Genomic DNA, 17695 nt, shown 5'->3' with positions numbered 1-17695 from the left:
AGAACGTATGTATGAATGTGCGTAAGATGGCCAAACAGATTCTTTGTGTTTATATTTGAGTGTATGTCACAGGAGGCATAAATACCTCATCTGTTCCTCAGTGCAGGCGTGTCGGTAATGTTTTGGGTAGAAGCGCTCTAGAACCTGTTTTAGGGTCTGGTTAGACTTCGTCTGTGCAGCTCCTGAAGCACCTGGACCGACAAATGGACGCTCAAAGTCCCCAAAATCCACCTGCATGACTCAAAAAAAGAAAAAAAGAAATTAATGTTTACTTAGGTAAATGTTAGGACCATTAAGTTATTTTGGATAATGACATTATTTCTCTGACAATTAAGCACATTTCTCCCAAAAATTATCATTACTGTAATGTGCTATTATGTTTCATTATGGAAATGAAAATTATGTAAACACACACAATTAACGGTACCTAAAGCTGAGCTTATTCTCGGTATAATTATAAAGTGATTTATAATGGGCAGGAAAGCTTCACCATGCCATCATGATTCATTTTTTTTATACTTTTCAAAAGCCCTTTATGCATAGATTGTATTGATTTACTTTTTGTGCCAGACTTTAAATTTGAAAATATAAAAATTCCATTCAATTCCATTCCATTCCATTCATTCAACAACATTAATTATTATATGGCTAAAACTATCATGGTCTAAACAAAATCCGTTAAATCTTTGATTATTTTATTTATCATGTGTAAATAATTTATATAATTGTTACACAAATTACATTTTTATTTTAAAAATTGGTTTCGAATTGTCCTGAAAATAGTTACAATAAAAAAAATAAATAAATAAGAAAAAAAGACTGGGTTCCATTAAAATAATACAAGAATGATTATAAAACAAGTCTGATTCACAACTATATGATTCTCATGAACTATTTCTTTTAATGAATTTTATGAATGTTCTTTCAATGTCAAAAAGACACAAATCACAGTCACATATCGTCTCCCACAGCTCCACCATTACTAAAATAATTATTAATAGAATCCTTTTAGAACCATACTATGCAAATTATATTTGATTCCCATACAAAATCAATTGCATAAAGCACCTCCAAAGAAAAAGAGCTAAATTTTAATATCTCTGTCATCACATTTAATTACATTTTTTTAAGTATACATCCGTTAAGATGTGTCATTGTGGTCGATGTGTCAGACGAAAGGGTGTGAGCTTAAAGAAATGTTGTAGGCTGTTTAATTCATTGATAAAGAGAGGTAAAATATACCCTGACCATGATCTTGACGGGTTTATGAGATGCACTAATATTCTGAGGAGCAGCACTGTGTACCTGAGCAAGCAGGGCGGCCATTTCTAAAGCAAGCTCTTTGTTAACTGGGAAGTGACCAGCTGTAATTTCCTCATTTGTCTGGTACGCCAGAAGCAAACGCTCTCTCTCGGTCTCCCCTCTCATCTGCTGGGAGAAGTATAACCTAGAGGAAACAAACTAGCAGTTAGTCACAAATTACTGCCTTTTGGAGATAGACACCTTGCTTATGTTCTGTTTAAGAGTCTGCTCTCTACCGGTTCTTATAAGTGAGCTTCACCGTCCTGGCGCTCTCTGATTTCCCTGTGTGCTGCTCCTTCGAGGCCTGCTCCCATTTTGAAATAATGTCACAGATCTGAGGACACAGCACATTTTGTTAAGATAAAGACAGTTAGAAAGTACAGTTTCTAAACTAATAAGAATGTTTTTTTGTGTGTGACCTTCAGGTTTCCCTGAAGACAGTGCTCAAGGTCTTTGCCAGTGGGGTCATCAGAATAAAGGCTGAAACCGGACTGGCCAGTTTTCCTCATGCCCGTGTCCTGGTTCAGCTGACTCTGAAACTCCTCCACTGTTGTTGAAGCATCAAAACTAACAACCTGGCACACAAAGACTGTTAGATTAGACAGACAGACGGTGAATTACCTGTTGTTTGTTACATCATTTTGAAAGAAACCGTTCACCCAAAATAACAATTCTCACATTATTTATTCACCTTCATGATGTTCTAAACTGTTATTTATGTTCCATGGAATATGAACAATTAGAACATCTGATTCCAACACTTTTTGGCAATAAATTTATATGATGTTTCCAGGTTTCATGGCTATTGGATGAGGAGTTTTACAGAGATTTATACTTTTATTCAGTGAGTATGTAATAAAAGTAACAAAAGTGACCGCAAAGAGAAAAGATTTACATTTTAATAACCGTTTTCAATAGCAATTTTTTTTTTTTGAGAATCAAATCAGCATATTAGAATGATTTCATGAAGGATCATGTGACACTGAAGACTGGCGTAATGATGCTGAAAATTCAGCTTTACATCACAGAAATAAATTACATTTTAAAATATATTAAAATAGAAAACCATTATTTTAAATTGTAGAAATATTTCACGGTATTGTTGTTTTTTTACTGTATTTTTAATCAAATAAATGCAGCCTTAGAGCGCAGAAGAGATCAAAAACATAAAAAAAAAATGTACAGACCCTAAACTTTCGGTAAGTAGTCTAGCATTTTGTTAAATGAATACATTTGAAAAATTATACTCCAATAAGCTCTTAGAAGACCCAGCACTTACAAAGAGAAATACATTTTTTTAGAGCCGAGTATAACTTGAAAAAATATCCATATTCACTGTAATAAATTCTCATTACATTTGAATATATTAAAATTCCCTGATATGTACAAGTTTTCTATGACCATGGGAATCCTTTTTAAAGAATGTTTTCTATAATTTAATGGATTTTGCAGATGCTGAAAAGCAGGTTTTGCATTTCCTGTTTAGCGAACCCAAGACGTTGTTGTTGTTGTTAACATCATGCATTACCATTCAAGCTACAGGAAAAACAAACAGTGATTCATAAAGACCAATTAAAATGCACAATAAACAGTTTTAAGTCAATCCATTGAATATCTCAGATGACTTGGAATATAGCACACAATTAAAATCAACTACTTTTAGAATAGTTTCATAGTATTTTTTTTTGTCCTTTTTGCTCTATATTATTGAAAAGAGCTGCAAGAAGATGTAGAAGAACATCAGGATGAGTAAATAATGACAGATTGTTCATTTCTAAACAACACTGTTCTTTCATCATAAGCCTGTTTTGCATATGTGTGCACCTGATAGGTGTTGTTAAGGAAGTGTACAGGCACACTGAAGGGCAAAGAGTGATGATAAGGGTTCCTGAGTAAGATTGATAGGATCTCCATTCGTGACGATCGGGCTTGCCGATCTCCCTTCTGCTGCGTCCGCTCCAGGGAGCGCTGACAGTAAATGGCATACTTTCCCACTTCCGTCCTGGGAAGAAAAAAGCAGAGATTGAGCGACTGTGGGGTGTGCTTCCAGGAATATTGATTTTAAAATACCTCAAATCTCCGTGTCTTTTAAGATGAACCTGCAAATACCACAGAATAGGGGGTGTGGGCAGGAAAAGACCGACACACAAAGCCAGAAACTGCCATCCCTGTGTTCCAGAAAATGCAAACAAGTCAAGACATATCCCTGTGGCTTCGATCCCAAGGTGAGAACAGACACAAACCAAAACCAATCACTCCCTCTAGTGGTGTGTGTTCACATCACAAAAGTATCATCTAACCTGCAGGGGTTCCGGCGGCTCGTGTGGCTGCCCCTTGCGTGTCTGTTTGATAAGCTGGCAGTAGATCTCGTTCTGCAGCTCTGGGTGGGTGAGACACACTTGTAGAGCACACTGGGCAAGAGTCACATGATAATCTATGGCTGGAGTGTCAATGGCCACGTTAATGAAGAGCTGACATGTCTGTAAAGAAAGGAAAAGGAGGGTTTCTGCCTGTTTTTTTGTGAGTTATTCCATCTAAATATGTAATAAATGAAGACGTATAACCTTGAAGAGCTTGATGGCTTCAGTTTGTAGAGCCTGTGAAGGAAGGGTGGTGAGTGGAGACGACAGTCCTTCCTTTGTGAAGCACAGCGTCGGGTGTCTCCAGAGCTGAGACCCTGAGAAACAACGGGACAAATATGGACATTAACTTGTTTGTATATAGCTACAGTTTAAAAGGGCAGCATGCGGTTGAAGTAAACAAGTTGAGAATAAACTGAATTTATGATATAATGCTTGCCATGCTTATATTTTAATAACATATGTCATATCAGTCTCAGCCTCAAGCGGCAGACCCACACGCCACAGTGCTTTCATTTAGACGTGTTTACCACGGCACAAATGCTTGGGGCCCCTGCTGGCTATAAGCAACTGAATAAACCACTTAGTTACTGCATATTTTTTACATTACAGTCTTGTTGGCTTATAGTTTATGAAACCGCATGAAAATGAAAACAGAAAAAGATACACTTTTTTACTTCATTCTTAACCTTTTTGACTCCAATGCCTCGCATTATCCAAACAATATTTGAAGGGCCGGCAAGAGCTGCATGTTCTTCAGAATTCCTTCGCTTTTTAACCAATTTACACAACTTTTCCAGTTGTTCATCATTAACTTTAACTAATTAAACTGTCAGTAATAAAAAAGCAAAGGACAAATACAATATAATAAAAAGATACAAATGAAACAAACTGTACTTTAATATCTTGTTTTTATGCAAGTCTCAAGCAGTTTACAGCCTACTACAGAAATGAATAATCAAATGTAAAAATAAAACGTCAGTCTTCACTGTAAGAATTAAACTTTTTTTCTTGTTTCTTAAAGCTACAAAAATCCTTCACTCAAAAGCAGTGTGTGATTTTGAATTTGTCTTTTGTTGTTTGATTATTAAGCACACAGTCGCAGCAGGAAAATAGCCCGCTGTCACTTTAAGAGCCGCACGGATCCAAATTACTGTTACATGTGGATTTTCATTCTCAACTCCTTACGTTCATTTATTACATGACTGACGAAGGTATACATGAATAATCACTAAGCACATTTTTCGTGCATTTGACCGTTTAGGCGCGCACCTTGAGCTAAAAGATGACTTTAAATGTCCGTGTTCTGTTCTGTCTCTGAGCGCATTTCTCTTCCTGAGGAGCAGCGCAAGTTCTCTTTCACGCTTTTAGAAACATGAATAAATATACTTCGATAAAACAAGCATGTCCCATTTTGCAAATGTAATGTTACATGATTTTACAGATTTGCACGAGAAATTGGGCTTTTATGGAGGAATGAAAGCGCAGCGCTGCAAAAGGGGGCGGAATGGGGCGCAATAATCATTTTATCTCGATTATTGTATTTTCATAATCGAAATCGAAACCGTTTTTTCTATTATTTGCACAGCCCTAACTAGGGTAACTAATATTAGTGAAAAACAAACAAAAAAAGGTCCTTAAAAATATTTCAGATCATTTAAGTAATAAAAAAGCAAAGGACAAATGCAATAGAAAAAATAGATAGAAATGAAACACACAGTGCTTTATGTTTTTTATGCAAGTCTGAAGTATTCTGCTAACAGTCTAGTACAGAAATTGAATAACTGAATGTAAAATAAAAGCATAGTCTTCACTGTAAGAATTATTATTATTATTTTTTTTTTTTTCCTGGGAGCCAATTACAGAGATTACTGCTTCATTATTTTTTAATGACACACAGGGATTAATTTCCCACAACAGGTGGCATGTCTTCCCTTTATGAGTATACTTTATGAGTCTGATGTGAGACATTCCACCACAATTAAATATAAGAAATGCATGCAGATGTGAGACTTTCACCTGGATCTCCCTCTATGCTGAGCAGTTTACCAACCAGCTGCTCGAACTCAGTCCCCACCTGCCCCCCTGCGGTGCCCGCGGCCACAGACAGATGGAACAGCCAGGCCGTCTACAGCACAGGAACACAGACACACAGGCAACAAAAATGACGTTTTGTTTCATCATGAAATACCCAAACATTTCAGATTATCTTTGAATGTATTCATTTTCTGTGCTGTGATGAAATTAGATCCTTTGTTAAAAAGAAGTTCACATACTAAACACATGAATACCATGGAAATAAAACACATTAAAATAATACAATTAAGTGCAAACTCAATATAATGTTTTCAGACAGTTAACTGCATGTAATTTACAATGAAATGAAAAATTATTAAAGTTTAAATTTAAATGAAATGCAATTCACATAAGCACTTTTTGACCCACTTATGTAAGATTAAAGTACATCTTTATATGTAATTTCATAATTTATTTTATTGTCTTTGAAATATGGATAAAGTTTACTGCTGAATGTTCTGACAAGCATTTAAGGTAAAATAAAGTACACTTTAATGTCATTTCTATTGAAACAAGTATGTCACGTGTTTAATTTTTTAATTTCTATATAAATATATTTGATATTTTAATGATGGAGCTACAATTTAGTAAATTTAAAATATTTTAACTTCAGATGTAATACTGAATAACACTACAGTTAAATGAACACTTCAAAATAAGTGTCTTTTTTTAAATGCAAAAAAAGATTTTCAAAACAATGATTTAAAAAGTACTAAAACTAATTTGACATTATTACGAAGCAGATGTTTTAAAAGTGTACTTAAGTGTGTTAAGAAACATAGTTTACATTTTTATTTCATTGATTTTTTAAATATACTTTTAAGATTTGAAGTAAACATTCAATACAATGTGCACTTCTTTTTCAAAAGGGATGCACAGCAGGTATTTGTGGTTCTGTTTCAATATTATTTCATGCGGCTTGCCTACCTTCTCATGAGGAGAGTCAATGAGCAGGTATGTCGGGTCCTGACTCACTGACTGAATGGAGAGGGTGTACTGAGCAGAGACTTCAGCAACATCACATGACTTCTGCACTTCCTCCACACGAGCCTCCCACAGTTTGATCTGACCCAGAGGAAACTGGGTATGGAAATACGTTATTAGTGCATGGACACATACAGAAGTCCTGTGCAGGATGACTGTAATTTAATGAGACAGAAGACCTTGTCCTCTTGATTTCTGAAGTAGTAGAGAGTCTTCCCAAAAAGCTCACACCACACGTGCTTAGAGTAGCCATATTTAACTAAAGAGTCAGAAACAAACAGCTACAATGTGATATGTGTTATACCTGGGTTATGATTCAAATTGGTAAAGTGCCCTGAGCAGCACAATACTACGACTTTCACACTCTCATCTCTCAAGGTGGGCTGATTTAACATAGACATACAGAGATTAAAGTATATTTAAAAAGTTGATCAACTTAATTAACAAATCATAAAATTCAGTTTCACATTTTTTCAAATTCTTAGTAGAAAAACAGCATATTTGTATTTAAATGATTTAATATTTAGTATTCATGTGACACTGAAGACTGGAGTAATGATGCTGAAAATTCAGTTTCACATCACAGGAATAAATGACATATTATAATATATTCAAATAGAAACAGCTACTTTAAATTATAATAATATTTCACAATATTACTGATTTACTGTATTTTTAAATAAATAAAAGGCAACCTTGGTGAGGATAAGAGAAAACTTTTAAACAGTAGCATATATATATATATATATATATATATATATATATATATATATATATATATATATATATATATATATATATATATACATCTTTTACTTTCTACAGTATACCTTGGTCAGATGTCCTTTCATAACAGGCCGTGCATCAGGGTGAGTGAAGAGCGGACTAGCAGCTTTGATTCTCAGGATGCTCTGCAGGACCCTCAGCCACTCCTCCAGGAGGTTTGGGGAATCTGCCTTCAGATTACACACACTCTTACCTGTCACCACCTGAAGGGACGCATTATCAACAACGACAGTCATGTGAAATAATCTGAGACGTATGAACAAACTCTATCACACACACACACACACATGCTTTACCTGAAGCATCTGTTTGCCATCACCACGTGCTATAGTGCTGCACGCATTCAGCTCAATCTGACCTTTTTACTTAACACATCACTCCACTATAAGAAATAAAAATCAAGAAAAAGACAAAATCATTAATATGAGAACTTTATGAAAGAAATAAGGAATAAAACAGAAGAACAAAAATAAAATGAGATACATGAGCTAAACTGACTGGTGATTTGTAGTAGAGAAGCTCCCCGTCCTTCAGAACAAACCAGTGCCTCTTCCACGTTTTCTTCCATGTCTTGACCATCTTGAGCAGGTATCCAGACTTCTCCATAGACTCCTGGAACACCACATATTCTCATTTGGTCTGGCATATGTGTGTATGTGTTTGTGTGTGTGTGTTTGTGTCTTACAGTCTTGCCGCTGTCGCTGCTGGAGGAGCAGGTCTTTGGCAGTTTGTTTTCAGGTTCAGAGCACTCAGTGTCAGTGGAGTAGGCATCAGGAGGGATGGCATAGTCACTCTCAGATGTCATGGAAGACAATGACACGGCTGAGAAAAACACAACACATTCAGTGACTGAGGGTGTGTGCGTGTTGGGCCCTATAAAATCCATTTTATTTTATTTTATTTTATTTTTACCCAAATTCTGTGTGTTCCATTTGATTTTTTCTGGATTCTCTTTTAATAGGTTAATTTATTTGGCAAAAAACATGTCTAATGAATTTCATTTAAAAACTTTAACAGTTTAATATTTTGAAATTAAATCAAATGAAAATAAGGGTTACTAGTTAAAAACTAAAACTACATAAATTTATGTTACTTAAAATAAACTTTAACTAAAATAAAATACATTAAAAAATCAAAATAAAAGTTGCCAAGGCAAAATTTCTCATCATTAAAGGTGAAATAGAACTTAATAAAACTATATAGTTTACTATTCACAGACACTATTTTATATTTGATCCATTTTATAGCTCTATGTTTGATTAATTAATCCAAAATTGTCAAATTCCATGACATTCCATGTAATACTGTAAATTTCATTTTTATGACTGGATTCTGCATCATGGAAACCATAAGGACTATTCTGTAAGATGCTTTTCCATCACTTGTAACCAACAAATTTCATTGACTTCTCCATGAATTCTCCAGTCCTTCACAATTATTATAATTTTATAGAGATTACACTCATAAAGTATACATATTTTAGAGCTACTTGTATGTATTACAAACTATGGTTGAGGTTCTTGCCCAGAGGTACAGTGGTGATAAATTGCTACTTTCAGGGTTGGAATTGGCAGGTTCTTGGTCACTTACACTGATCTACACCACAATCACATGACGTGTGAACTGTACCTCTCTTAAGGGAGCGGGGGCTTTCATGGCTGCTCATCTTGTGTGACTCTGATTCAGACGTCTGGGAGTTCTCCTCCTCTCCAGAGTTAGACTGACACTCCTCCGAACTGTCCTCCTCAGAACTAGACGACTCCTCAGAGAACTGACCGTTTCTTAACAAAGTCGCCTTCTGTGAGAGTAAAAACAAATGCTGCATTCATAAAAATGTATTTAGAAGATTTCCTACTATTACTGATAGACGTGCAGTCATTTTGACAGTCATTTTGACACTGAACACTGCTGAGAATCATGGTCTTATGGTGAGACAGCCACACACACACACACACACACACACACACACACACACACACACACACACACACACACACACACACACACACACACACACACACACACACACACACACACACACACACACACACACACACACACAGGTTCCTACCCCCTTGAGTATGGTGAAGACAGGTGTGCTTGTGTCCCTGTAGATGAGGGATGTGTAGAGCATGTAGGCAGGGCATGAGGATGGGTGGGAGGAGTCTGGAAGAGGAGGATTGGACATTTTCAGTAAAGGTGAATGAATGTTCAGTGAGTTGGCTGTAAGTAAATGCACAATATGATTTGGACAAGTAGGAAATGTTCCTTGATTTCTTTGTTGGTCCTGGACTGACATTTACATTGCAACAATCACTGGCCAAACCCGATTCCATAAGCATAAACTAAAACCTAAAATCAGAAGGGTTACATGCAAATGCTATATAAATGTTATTGTGTTTTTTTTTTCTTTTTCTATTTGCAAAAATGGGAGCATAAAACATATATTTGTTGTAGTTTCCATTCATCACTATAGACATTTACCAAACTATGACAACTTCTGCTTCTGAGAACCCTGGAAATCTGAAAAGACTTCTTTCAGACGAATCCAGTCGGAGTTATATAAAAAAAAAAATTATTTGATCTTTCAAGCTGTTTAAAGGGATACTCCACCCTAAAATGAAAATGTTGTCATTAATCACTTACCCCCATGTCGTTCCAAACCCGTAAAAGCTCCGTTCGTCTTCGGAACACAATTTAAGATATTTTGGATGAAAACCGGGAGGCCTGTGACTGTCCCATAGAATGCCAAGTAAGTTACACTGTCAAGGTCCATAAAAGGTAGAGTCTCCTCTGTGTTTCCATATCACCTTACGCTGCGTATGCTCTCCTGTATCATCCGCGCCACAAGGATGCGCTCTTTCTACGTGTATTTAGCTTTGATTTGAAAGAAAACAGCACATCCTTGTGGATATGGAGAGACACAGAGGAGACTGTTGACAAAGGAATTGTTGAATAAAGTCGTTATTTTTGTTTTCTTCGCTTACAAAAAGTGTTCCCGTCGCTTCATATAACCCAGATTGCACGTCTGATGGCAGATGGAGTATTCTGACGACGACTTTCATACCTTTTATGGACCTTGACACTGTTATTTACTTGGCAGTCTATGGGACAGTCACAGGCCTCCCGGTTTTCATCCAAAATATCTTAAATTGTGTTCCGAAGACGAACTGAGCTTTTATGGGTTTGGAACGACATGGGGGTAAGTGATTAATGACAACATTTTCATTTTGGGGTGGAGTATCCCTTTAATGCCACTAAGTGGGTGTTGCATGCATCAGTCCAAAATAAGTTAAATAAAAAGCACCCATCCATAAAAAAATTGTCTCCTGTGGCGAATCGATGCATTTTTGTAAGAAAAATATCCACATTCAAAACATAATCATTTTAATGTAGCTTATGCCAACAGTTGTAAACGGAAGTGGCTGATGACGTATGAGGTCAGTGCTGCAAATGCACCAGTGAGCCTTGTGAAAACCAAAGTTTGTTAACAGGAGCAAAGGAAGCAAAGTTTCCCTACTTTAGCAAAGGAAAACCAGTCTCCTCTTGGCTTATATCGAAATCCTCTGACATTCTTCTTTACAAATCCTTGTTTTGTACTTCTATTTAGTGACCGTTGTTTTGTTTTGATCTCTCTGCTGCATTTCTGTGTGCGTCACTTCAGAGCGGTGCATGCGCAAAGCTGACCTCATACGTAATTCCCCTGGAAATGCTTAGTTTATAACAGTGAGCGCAAGGTAGATTAAAGTGATTATTACATTTTGAATATGGATATTTTTCTTAAAAAAATGCATCGATTCACCACAGGGGGCCTTTGTTTACCCCCTGGAGCTGTGTGAGACACTTTTTTTTTTTTTTATCTAATTACGCATACAAATAAACTTCTTTTGGACTGATGCATGCCCCCACCCACTGAGTGGCATTAAACAGCTTGAAATTTCAAAGACAATTTTTTATATAACTCCGACTGGATTCGTCTAACAGAACCCATTTTTGGGTGAACTAACCCTTTAAAGACTGTTTCTATCGACTGGAGCAAATTCTAGTCTTTGATAGTCAGAGACGAGTACAAACTTAATGACTGAGTCAGTCAACTGAACTACACACTTAACTACTGGTGAGTCATGACTGGACAAATTCTGCCAAAACAAAAGAAAAACAAACAAAACAAACAAACAAACAAACAAACAAAAAACCTCACAATCTCACAAGGACTCGACTGCACAAGATCGTGTACCAAAAACAAACAGGGATGACAAAGTAGAGCTGGTAGTATTTATTTGAGGTGTAATTTGTGCAGAAAAAGGGGGGAAAATTATAAAACAAACAAAAACAAATGCAGTATCCGATTCCACCCGCACTCCTGCCAACACTGAGGACAACACTGATGCTTTTATTTAATTCTTGAAACACTAAAGGTTAATTTTACTTTTCTTAGTTTGTGCTTAATGTATCAGAAAACATTTGCTTTCCTGCTATGTTGGTGCTGAAATAAATGCCACAGCAATGTCTTGAACATAACCCGAACCCTAACTTTTTTTTTTTAGTAAAAGATGTTGCAGCGCAGAGTCTGACTAAAGTGGATCCAGCAGTAATGTTGCAACACATAAGCATGAATAACAGTGTTTCTACCACTATTGCATTGTCTGGTCCAGACCATTTGACATTTGATATATACTGAGTATTTATATGTTTTTAACCTAGATTACCCATGTTGTTTTCAGAGTACGTCACAGCAGTGTCCATCTGTTAATTTAATATGCAAAACTGTTTATTTCAGCAGTTTATTTCAGAGTCTTGAATGCGCCCCACCTATAAAAACAGACTATTCTGCAGAAAAGGGGCAAAAACAGGATAGAAAATAGCATTTTTCTTCTAAATGATGATGTTTTTGATGTAAAAATCTTAATATAAGAACACTATAAATAAAATGCAGTTCGTGGCCCCTTTAAAAATGAAGAGAGATCAATGAAGGGCAGCAGGATTGAGAATATGTGCAAAAACACAATCTAAACGCACCTTTATTAGCTACATCTGTACACGACGTCTCTGACAGACGAATTCCAGATTTTGCCACAGCATATATTCTGCTCTCCTGCAGATAACATGAAATCACATGTTTACCACATGAACCAAAATGACAGAAATTCATATTAGCTGGACTATTTGTGGCATGACTCACCCAAGAGGGCAGTCTGTGCAGTGGAGGGGTCGGAGGTTTACTCCCGGGCACAGCTGCAGAGGCGTCGAGTGTTTCGGGTTCCTCAGGTGACACTTCTGCTGGAGGCACATCTGGCACACATTCTCTTACACCAGTCTCCATCTTTTTCTCCTGGTCCATGTCTGTTTCCTGAGGCCGTAGAGGACGTAGCATGCTGAAGGCATTTCGTGTCCGCCCATGGGCGGCTTCACTGTACAGCGGAGGCTGACTCAGATGCTTTTTAGCCAATGCCAAATTAACAGTAAATGCATTTGGATTACGCAGTCTGGGCTGTTTGGGGGAGGCTGGGGTGTCTTGGGAGTCTCGTGATGGAGTGGGCCGCTTTGGTGTTAGAGCTGGAGTTAATATGGGGCTGGGAGTGTTTGTGTCACTGGAGGACGATGACGAATCAAGACATTGCAACTGGAAGCGCTTATTCAGCTCATCTGAGGATCCATCCTCAGCATCCACCTTCTCGCTGTCTCTCTTTGAAGGGCTCCTGGTGCCAGGAAGGCAAAGACTGGAGTACTCCACACGCTGCATGTCATCGTCAAACAGCGAGCTGCTGTCGTCTGAGGCTGTGTGGTACGTCTCACTGGTGGGTCGACTGAAACGCAAACCTCCAAACACACTCCTCTCTCCTTCAGATGCAGAGTTGGAGAGGACAGAGGAGACACCACAGGACAGCGTGATCACCTCGTCCACCAATCCCACCTTAGAGCAACGACCAACACACTCTGTTTCTGGACAATCTTGTTTCATTCCAGAATCTGGATCAGACCAAAAACACAGACTTGGTGAATATATGAATACATATAGTAAGCACTTGATATATTAAAAGCATTAAGATTCCCCGAGTTAAAGTCAAATCACTGTGTCAAGTCATCCATTTCAATGAATCAGGCTTAATGCAAATGACTCATTTGAGTAGTTCAATTAGTGAGTCAAAATGCAATTGTCACAAATGAAAGCATTATGATTCTTGAACCAATGACTCTTATGAATCCAAAACATGAATCACACTGTTACTGTGTTATGCTGTCATTCTGCATCATTTAAACATGTGTAGATGCATGTTGGTATTGATGGGGCAATGAAATTGATGGATCACAACAATGACATCTCAACTGAAGTTATATTTTAATATATTTTAAATGTAATTTATTCCTGAGATGCAAAGCTGGGTCACATGATCATTCAGAAATCATTCTAATATGCTTATTTCCTGTGCAAGAAACATTTCTTATTATTATTAGTGATGAAAAGTTGTGCTGCTTAATATTTTCGTGGGAACCATTTTGCAACAATGTAAAAGTCTTTATTGTCACTTTTGATCAATTGAATGTTTCATGAGCTCATCATGAGCTAATACTTTCAGTCAAACAGCTTCAGAAATCATATCAGTCTTCTGACCAGCAGTCATGAGCTAATACTTTCAGTCAAACAGCTTCAGAAATCATATCAGTCTTCTGACCAGCAGAGGGTCTCCTGCGGTCTGTGTGTGTGGGCTCGCGATCCGGCAGGGTGCTGATGCTCTTCTGGGCCGGCTCTGGGCCCGTCAGTACTTGAGGGCTCTTCCCTCTGATTTGAATACAGCCAAAAGTCAGACTGCTGAGCCGCTGGGCCTCACCCACAATGGGCTGCACTGGGCCACAAGAACCCAAAGTCGGCTCCTTGGCTAAAACAAAACACAAAAACATGACACTTAATAGCTCCTTTCCATCAATGGAAAATGTTGTCGATTTAGTCTTTATTTTTCATCAATAATTTCTTTGACAAATGTAACACTCAACATACTGAAGAAATAGTAGGAATAAATTAGTTAGATGCTTTTTTGAAGACACAGTAGCCAGATCTTAACCTACTGTATGATCACACGCATGAATACCTTGCAGTCGTCTTCTCAGGTCTTGTATCTCAGCCTCCTGTTGTTGGTTGATCACTCTCAAAGAGGCATTCTCTATATCAAACTACAAGAGTGATTGGTGAACACAAACATTTACACACTTTCTGCCCCACCTATTTATGTCCACACACACACCCGCACGCGTACAAAAAGAATGAACATACTTCATTCAGCTTCCGCATGACCCATTCTTTGATCTTAGCTGCTTTTTCTTCAACCGTCTTGGCATCTTGGATTCGGTTCTGTTTCTGGAGGTGTAATTTAATGGATTTAAAGAGGGCTCTATGTCTACTGATGCAAACCTGATGGTATTAGAGACTGGAGGTGGGACTGACCTGTTCCTCCAGCTGTTGCTCTAGGGTGGAAATAAGCTCGTCTTTCTCCTGCAGTACCGTTTGAAGATTTTGACAGCGCCTGAACAGCTGCAGCTCTGAATCACTTGACTGGATATCTGATGCCTTTAGACGCTCTTCCATCCATTGCACCTGTGTTAGTAATGGTTACATTATTATATCAAAAATGAAATATACAGGCATTGGACAAAATAATGTGAACACCCGATTATGACTCTGTACACAAAGAATGGCAAGACTTCATCAGCGAGGAAGAGAAATGGGTGAAATCTGAAAAGGGTATATAATAATACGGACATTGATCACTGAGAAGGACTGTGTCCAGATAACATAGAACTACTGCAACAAAGTGACAGCAAACCTTAATAATATTCACCCTTAAGACCGTTTCCACAAAACTGACCACAGAGAGTTTCACAAAACCAACTTCCATGAAAGAGCTGCAACTGCTAAAACCACAAACACCAATGCTAAAAAAAGATGGTGTCATGATCATTAAACCTGGACAGTTGGAGCACCACAATGAACTTTAACATCTGCCCTGGCCAGACAAATCACCTGAGTTGAATATTATCAAACTACTGTAGGCAGCTTTGGAGAGAAGATTGAGAAGCAGATTCCCTCCTTCAACATTTCTAGATGACATTCAACTGGAGACTATTTAAATGATGTATGAATCTATTCTAAGAAGGTTGTAAGCTGTATTTAAAGCAAATGGTGGTAAACAAGCTTAAAGGTGCAGTATGTGATATTGACAGCTATAGCGGTTGAAATGGGTACTGCAGTCCAAATTCAAAATAATACAGAGACTTGTTTTTTTTCTCCCGCCCCCTGCTCCTCAGACTTGATGCTCAAGTGGGTTGCCAGATTGAGGACACGCAACAGGAATGAGCACAATTTATAATAGAAGGTGACTAGCCTAATATACTATAAGTTGATGAGCTGATTTATCTGTGTTTTATTAATCCTCTGGTCACAGAGAGTTTTAGATGGATGACAAGTCTTTTTAGTTCAAGTAGAATCTGTGATCTCATTGCAATACACTGTTTTCCACCATTTGGTGACCCGGGGTGTTGAAATACTATTGGGTAAATTGGCAGTGGGTGGAATCACACGGACCAAAACAACAACAGACATTCCGACACGGAACACACATTTCAAAGCAGAATAACTGGCTGTAGCATTATTTTTCAGAGAAACAAATATGTGAACTTAGCATTAGGCATGGGCCGATTACCGGTTTCAAGGTATACCACGATTTGAAAATGTCACGTTTCAAAGCCACTAATATTTTCCATTATACCGTTCCTGCGGTATGCGCTGTTTTCCATGTCTCCTCAATGACTGAAAGAGTAGGAATCCCTCAGACTGAGTGCAGTGTAGAGAGTAACACAGACCCCTCCTCCTCCTGTTGGTACGAGCGAGCGGTCACGTGTGTGTAGGATGGCCCGGTTACACGTCACATTCAGTGTTCCTTTCCGTCTCGCGCACAGCCGCGTCCGCACAGCTTTCTAAAGTATCTCATATTTCAAAAAAATCTCATACCGGTCCATGCCTACTTACAGTAGCATGTTACCCAAATACCTGCAAACATGCTTTAGTACAGTCAAAAATTTACATTCAGCACCTTTAATAAAGGAATATTGCCTATTTCCAAGTTGTCCAACCCCTTTGAATGATTAATATAAATCATTATAATATAGTTTTGTTGAAAATATCCGTTAAGTGTAGTCAATATTTTGTGTCACCTGACTATTTTACTCCCTACAAAATTACATAATTTTTTTTGAGGAATTTTAGTTGATGATAATATGCAAAATAGTGAAAAGTTTGACAAACTATTATAATGGTCTTGACAAAACCTTTTTTTGTCAAGAAATATTTTCATATACATTTGTTACATTATTACATTATTATGAATTGTACCAAAATAATCAAATAATTTAGTAAGCCATTCAAGTAAAGAATCATAATTTAAATGAATCATTGTCAAATACTTAACATGCCTAAAATCGGATGAAATGTCCACAAGAGAGTTATTGGTATTTACCTGCTGGTTAGCCTCATATGCCCGACGCTCGGCTTCCAACACCTGCGTCTCCAACTGCTGCATCTGAGAGAGCAAGAAACACTGCATAAATGAATGGCCAAAAGTGCTTGTGCATGAATATGTATAAACATGAGAATTTTTATTATGAAAGTCTACTTTAAAATCTCCCTTGTGCATAACATTTCCAAATCATCACTGGGAAGAATAAGCTTTGTAAACAAATACACTTCTGTGCTAGGATTTTATCTTTTTAAAACATGTATTCTTCTCATAGCATAGTACTGGCAGGAATGCAGCAAATCATTTTTACCACAGTGGGAATGCCATGCTATATTACCATTACATTCCTTCAAGACTTTTATATTTATTAGACCTTTTTTTGGATGAAAAATGTATCTATAAAGTTAAGGAAACTCAAAAACTATTGCCTGAGCACCCCCCCCCCCCCCCCCCCCCCCCCCAAAAAAAAAAAAACAAAAAAAAAAAAACTGAAGCTATGTTGCATTGGTTATATTTTTGGACTGTATTGTATACACTGTCACAATCATAGTGCATGAAAAAGAAAAAGAAAGGGGGAAAAAAAGGTGGTAAACCAGAGGTAATCATTCAGTTGCTGGTTATTTTAATGTCATCGCATTCAGTGAAATCTCAGGGAATTTTGACCACTATTTTTCCAAT

The 17695-nt window shown here is 37.4% G+C and overlaps 1 protein-coding gene across 1 annotated transcript in view; it reads right to left on the bottom strand.

The window, feature by feature from the left end:
* Nucleotides 1-17695, bottom strand: part of LOC109104598 (pleckstrin homology domain-containing family H member 2-like) — a 30480-nt gene that overhangs the window by 2588 nt on the left and 10197 nt on the right. The window contains 24 exon segments of the mRNA XM_042768505.1: nucleotides 86-231; nucleotides 1306-1447; nucleotides 1539-1636; nucleotides 1722-1877; nucleotides 3127-3304; nucleotides 3373-3470; nucleotides 3603-3782; nucleotides 3867-3979; nucleotides 5682-5790; nucleotides 6666-6818; nucleotides 6902-6982; nucleotides 7553-7711; nucleotides 7805-7885; nucleotides 7992-8120; nucleotides 8194-8330; nucleotides 9138-9306; nucleotides 9580-9674; nucleotides 12528-12603; nucleotides 12691-13478; nucleotides 14183-14386; nucleotides 14597-14678; nucleotides 14779-14862; nucleotides 14950-15099; nucleotides 17018-17080. Of these exon segments, the coding sequence (XP_042624439.1) occupies nucleotides 86-231; nucleotides 1306-1447; nucleotides 1539-1636; nucleotides 1722-1877; nucleotides 3127-3304; nucleotides 3373-3470; nucleotides 3603-3782; nucleotides 3867-3979; nucleotides 5682-5790; nucleotides 6666-6818; nucleotides 6902-6982; nucleotides 7553-7711; nucleotides 7805-7885; nucleotides 7992-8120; nucleotides 8194-8330; nucleotides 9138-9306; nucleotides 9580-9674; nucleotides 12528-12603; nucleotides 12691-13478; nucleotides 14183-14386; nucleotides 14597-14678; nucleotides 14779-14862; nucleotides 14950-15099; nucleotides 17018-17080 (3671 nt within the window).

This window comes from Cyprinus carpio, chromosome A13 (genome assembly GCF_018340385.1).
Source record: "Cyprinus carpio isolate SPL01 chromosome A13, ASM1834038v1, whole genome shotgun sequence".
In the NCBI taxonomy this organism is placed as follows: Eukaryota; Metazoa; Chordata; class Actinopteri; order Cypriniformes; family Cyprinidae; genus Cyprinus; species Cyprinus carpio.
Note: the sequence above shows the minus strand (reverse complement) of the source record. Positions and strands in the feature narration are given on the sequence as shown.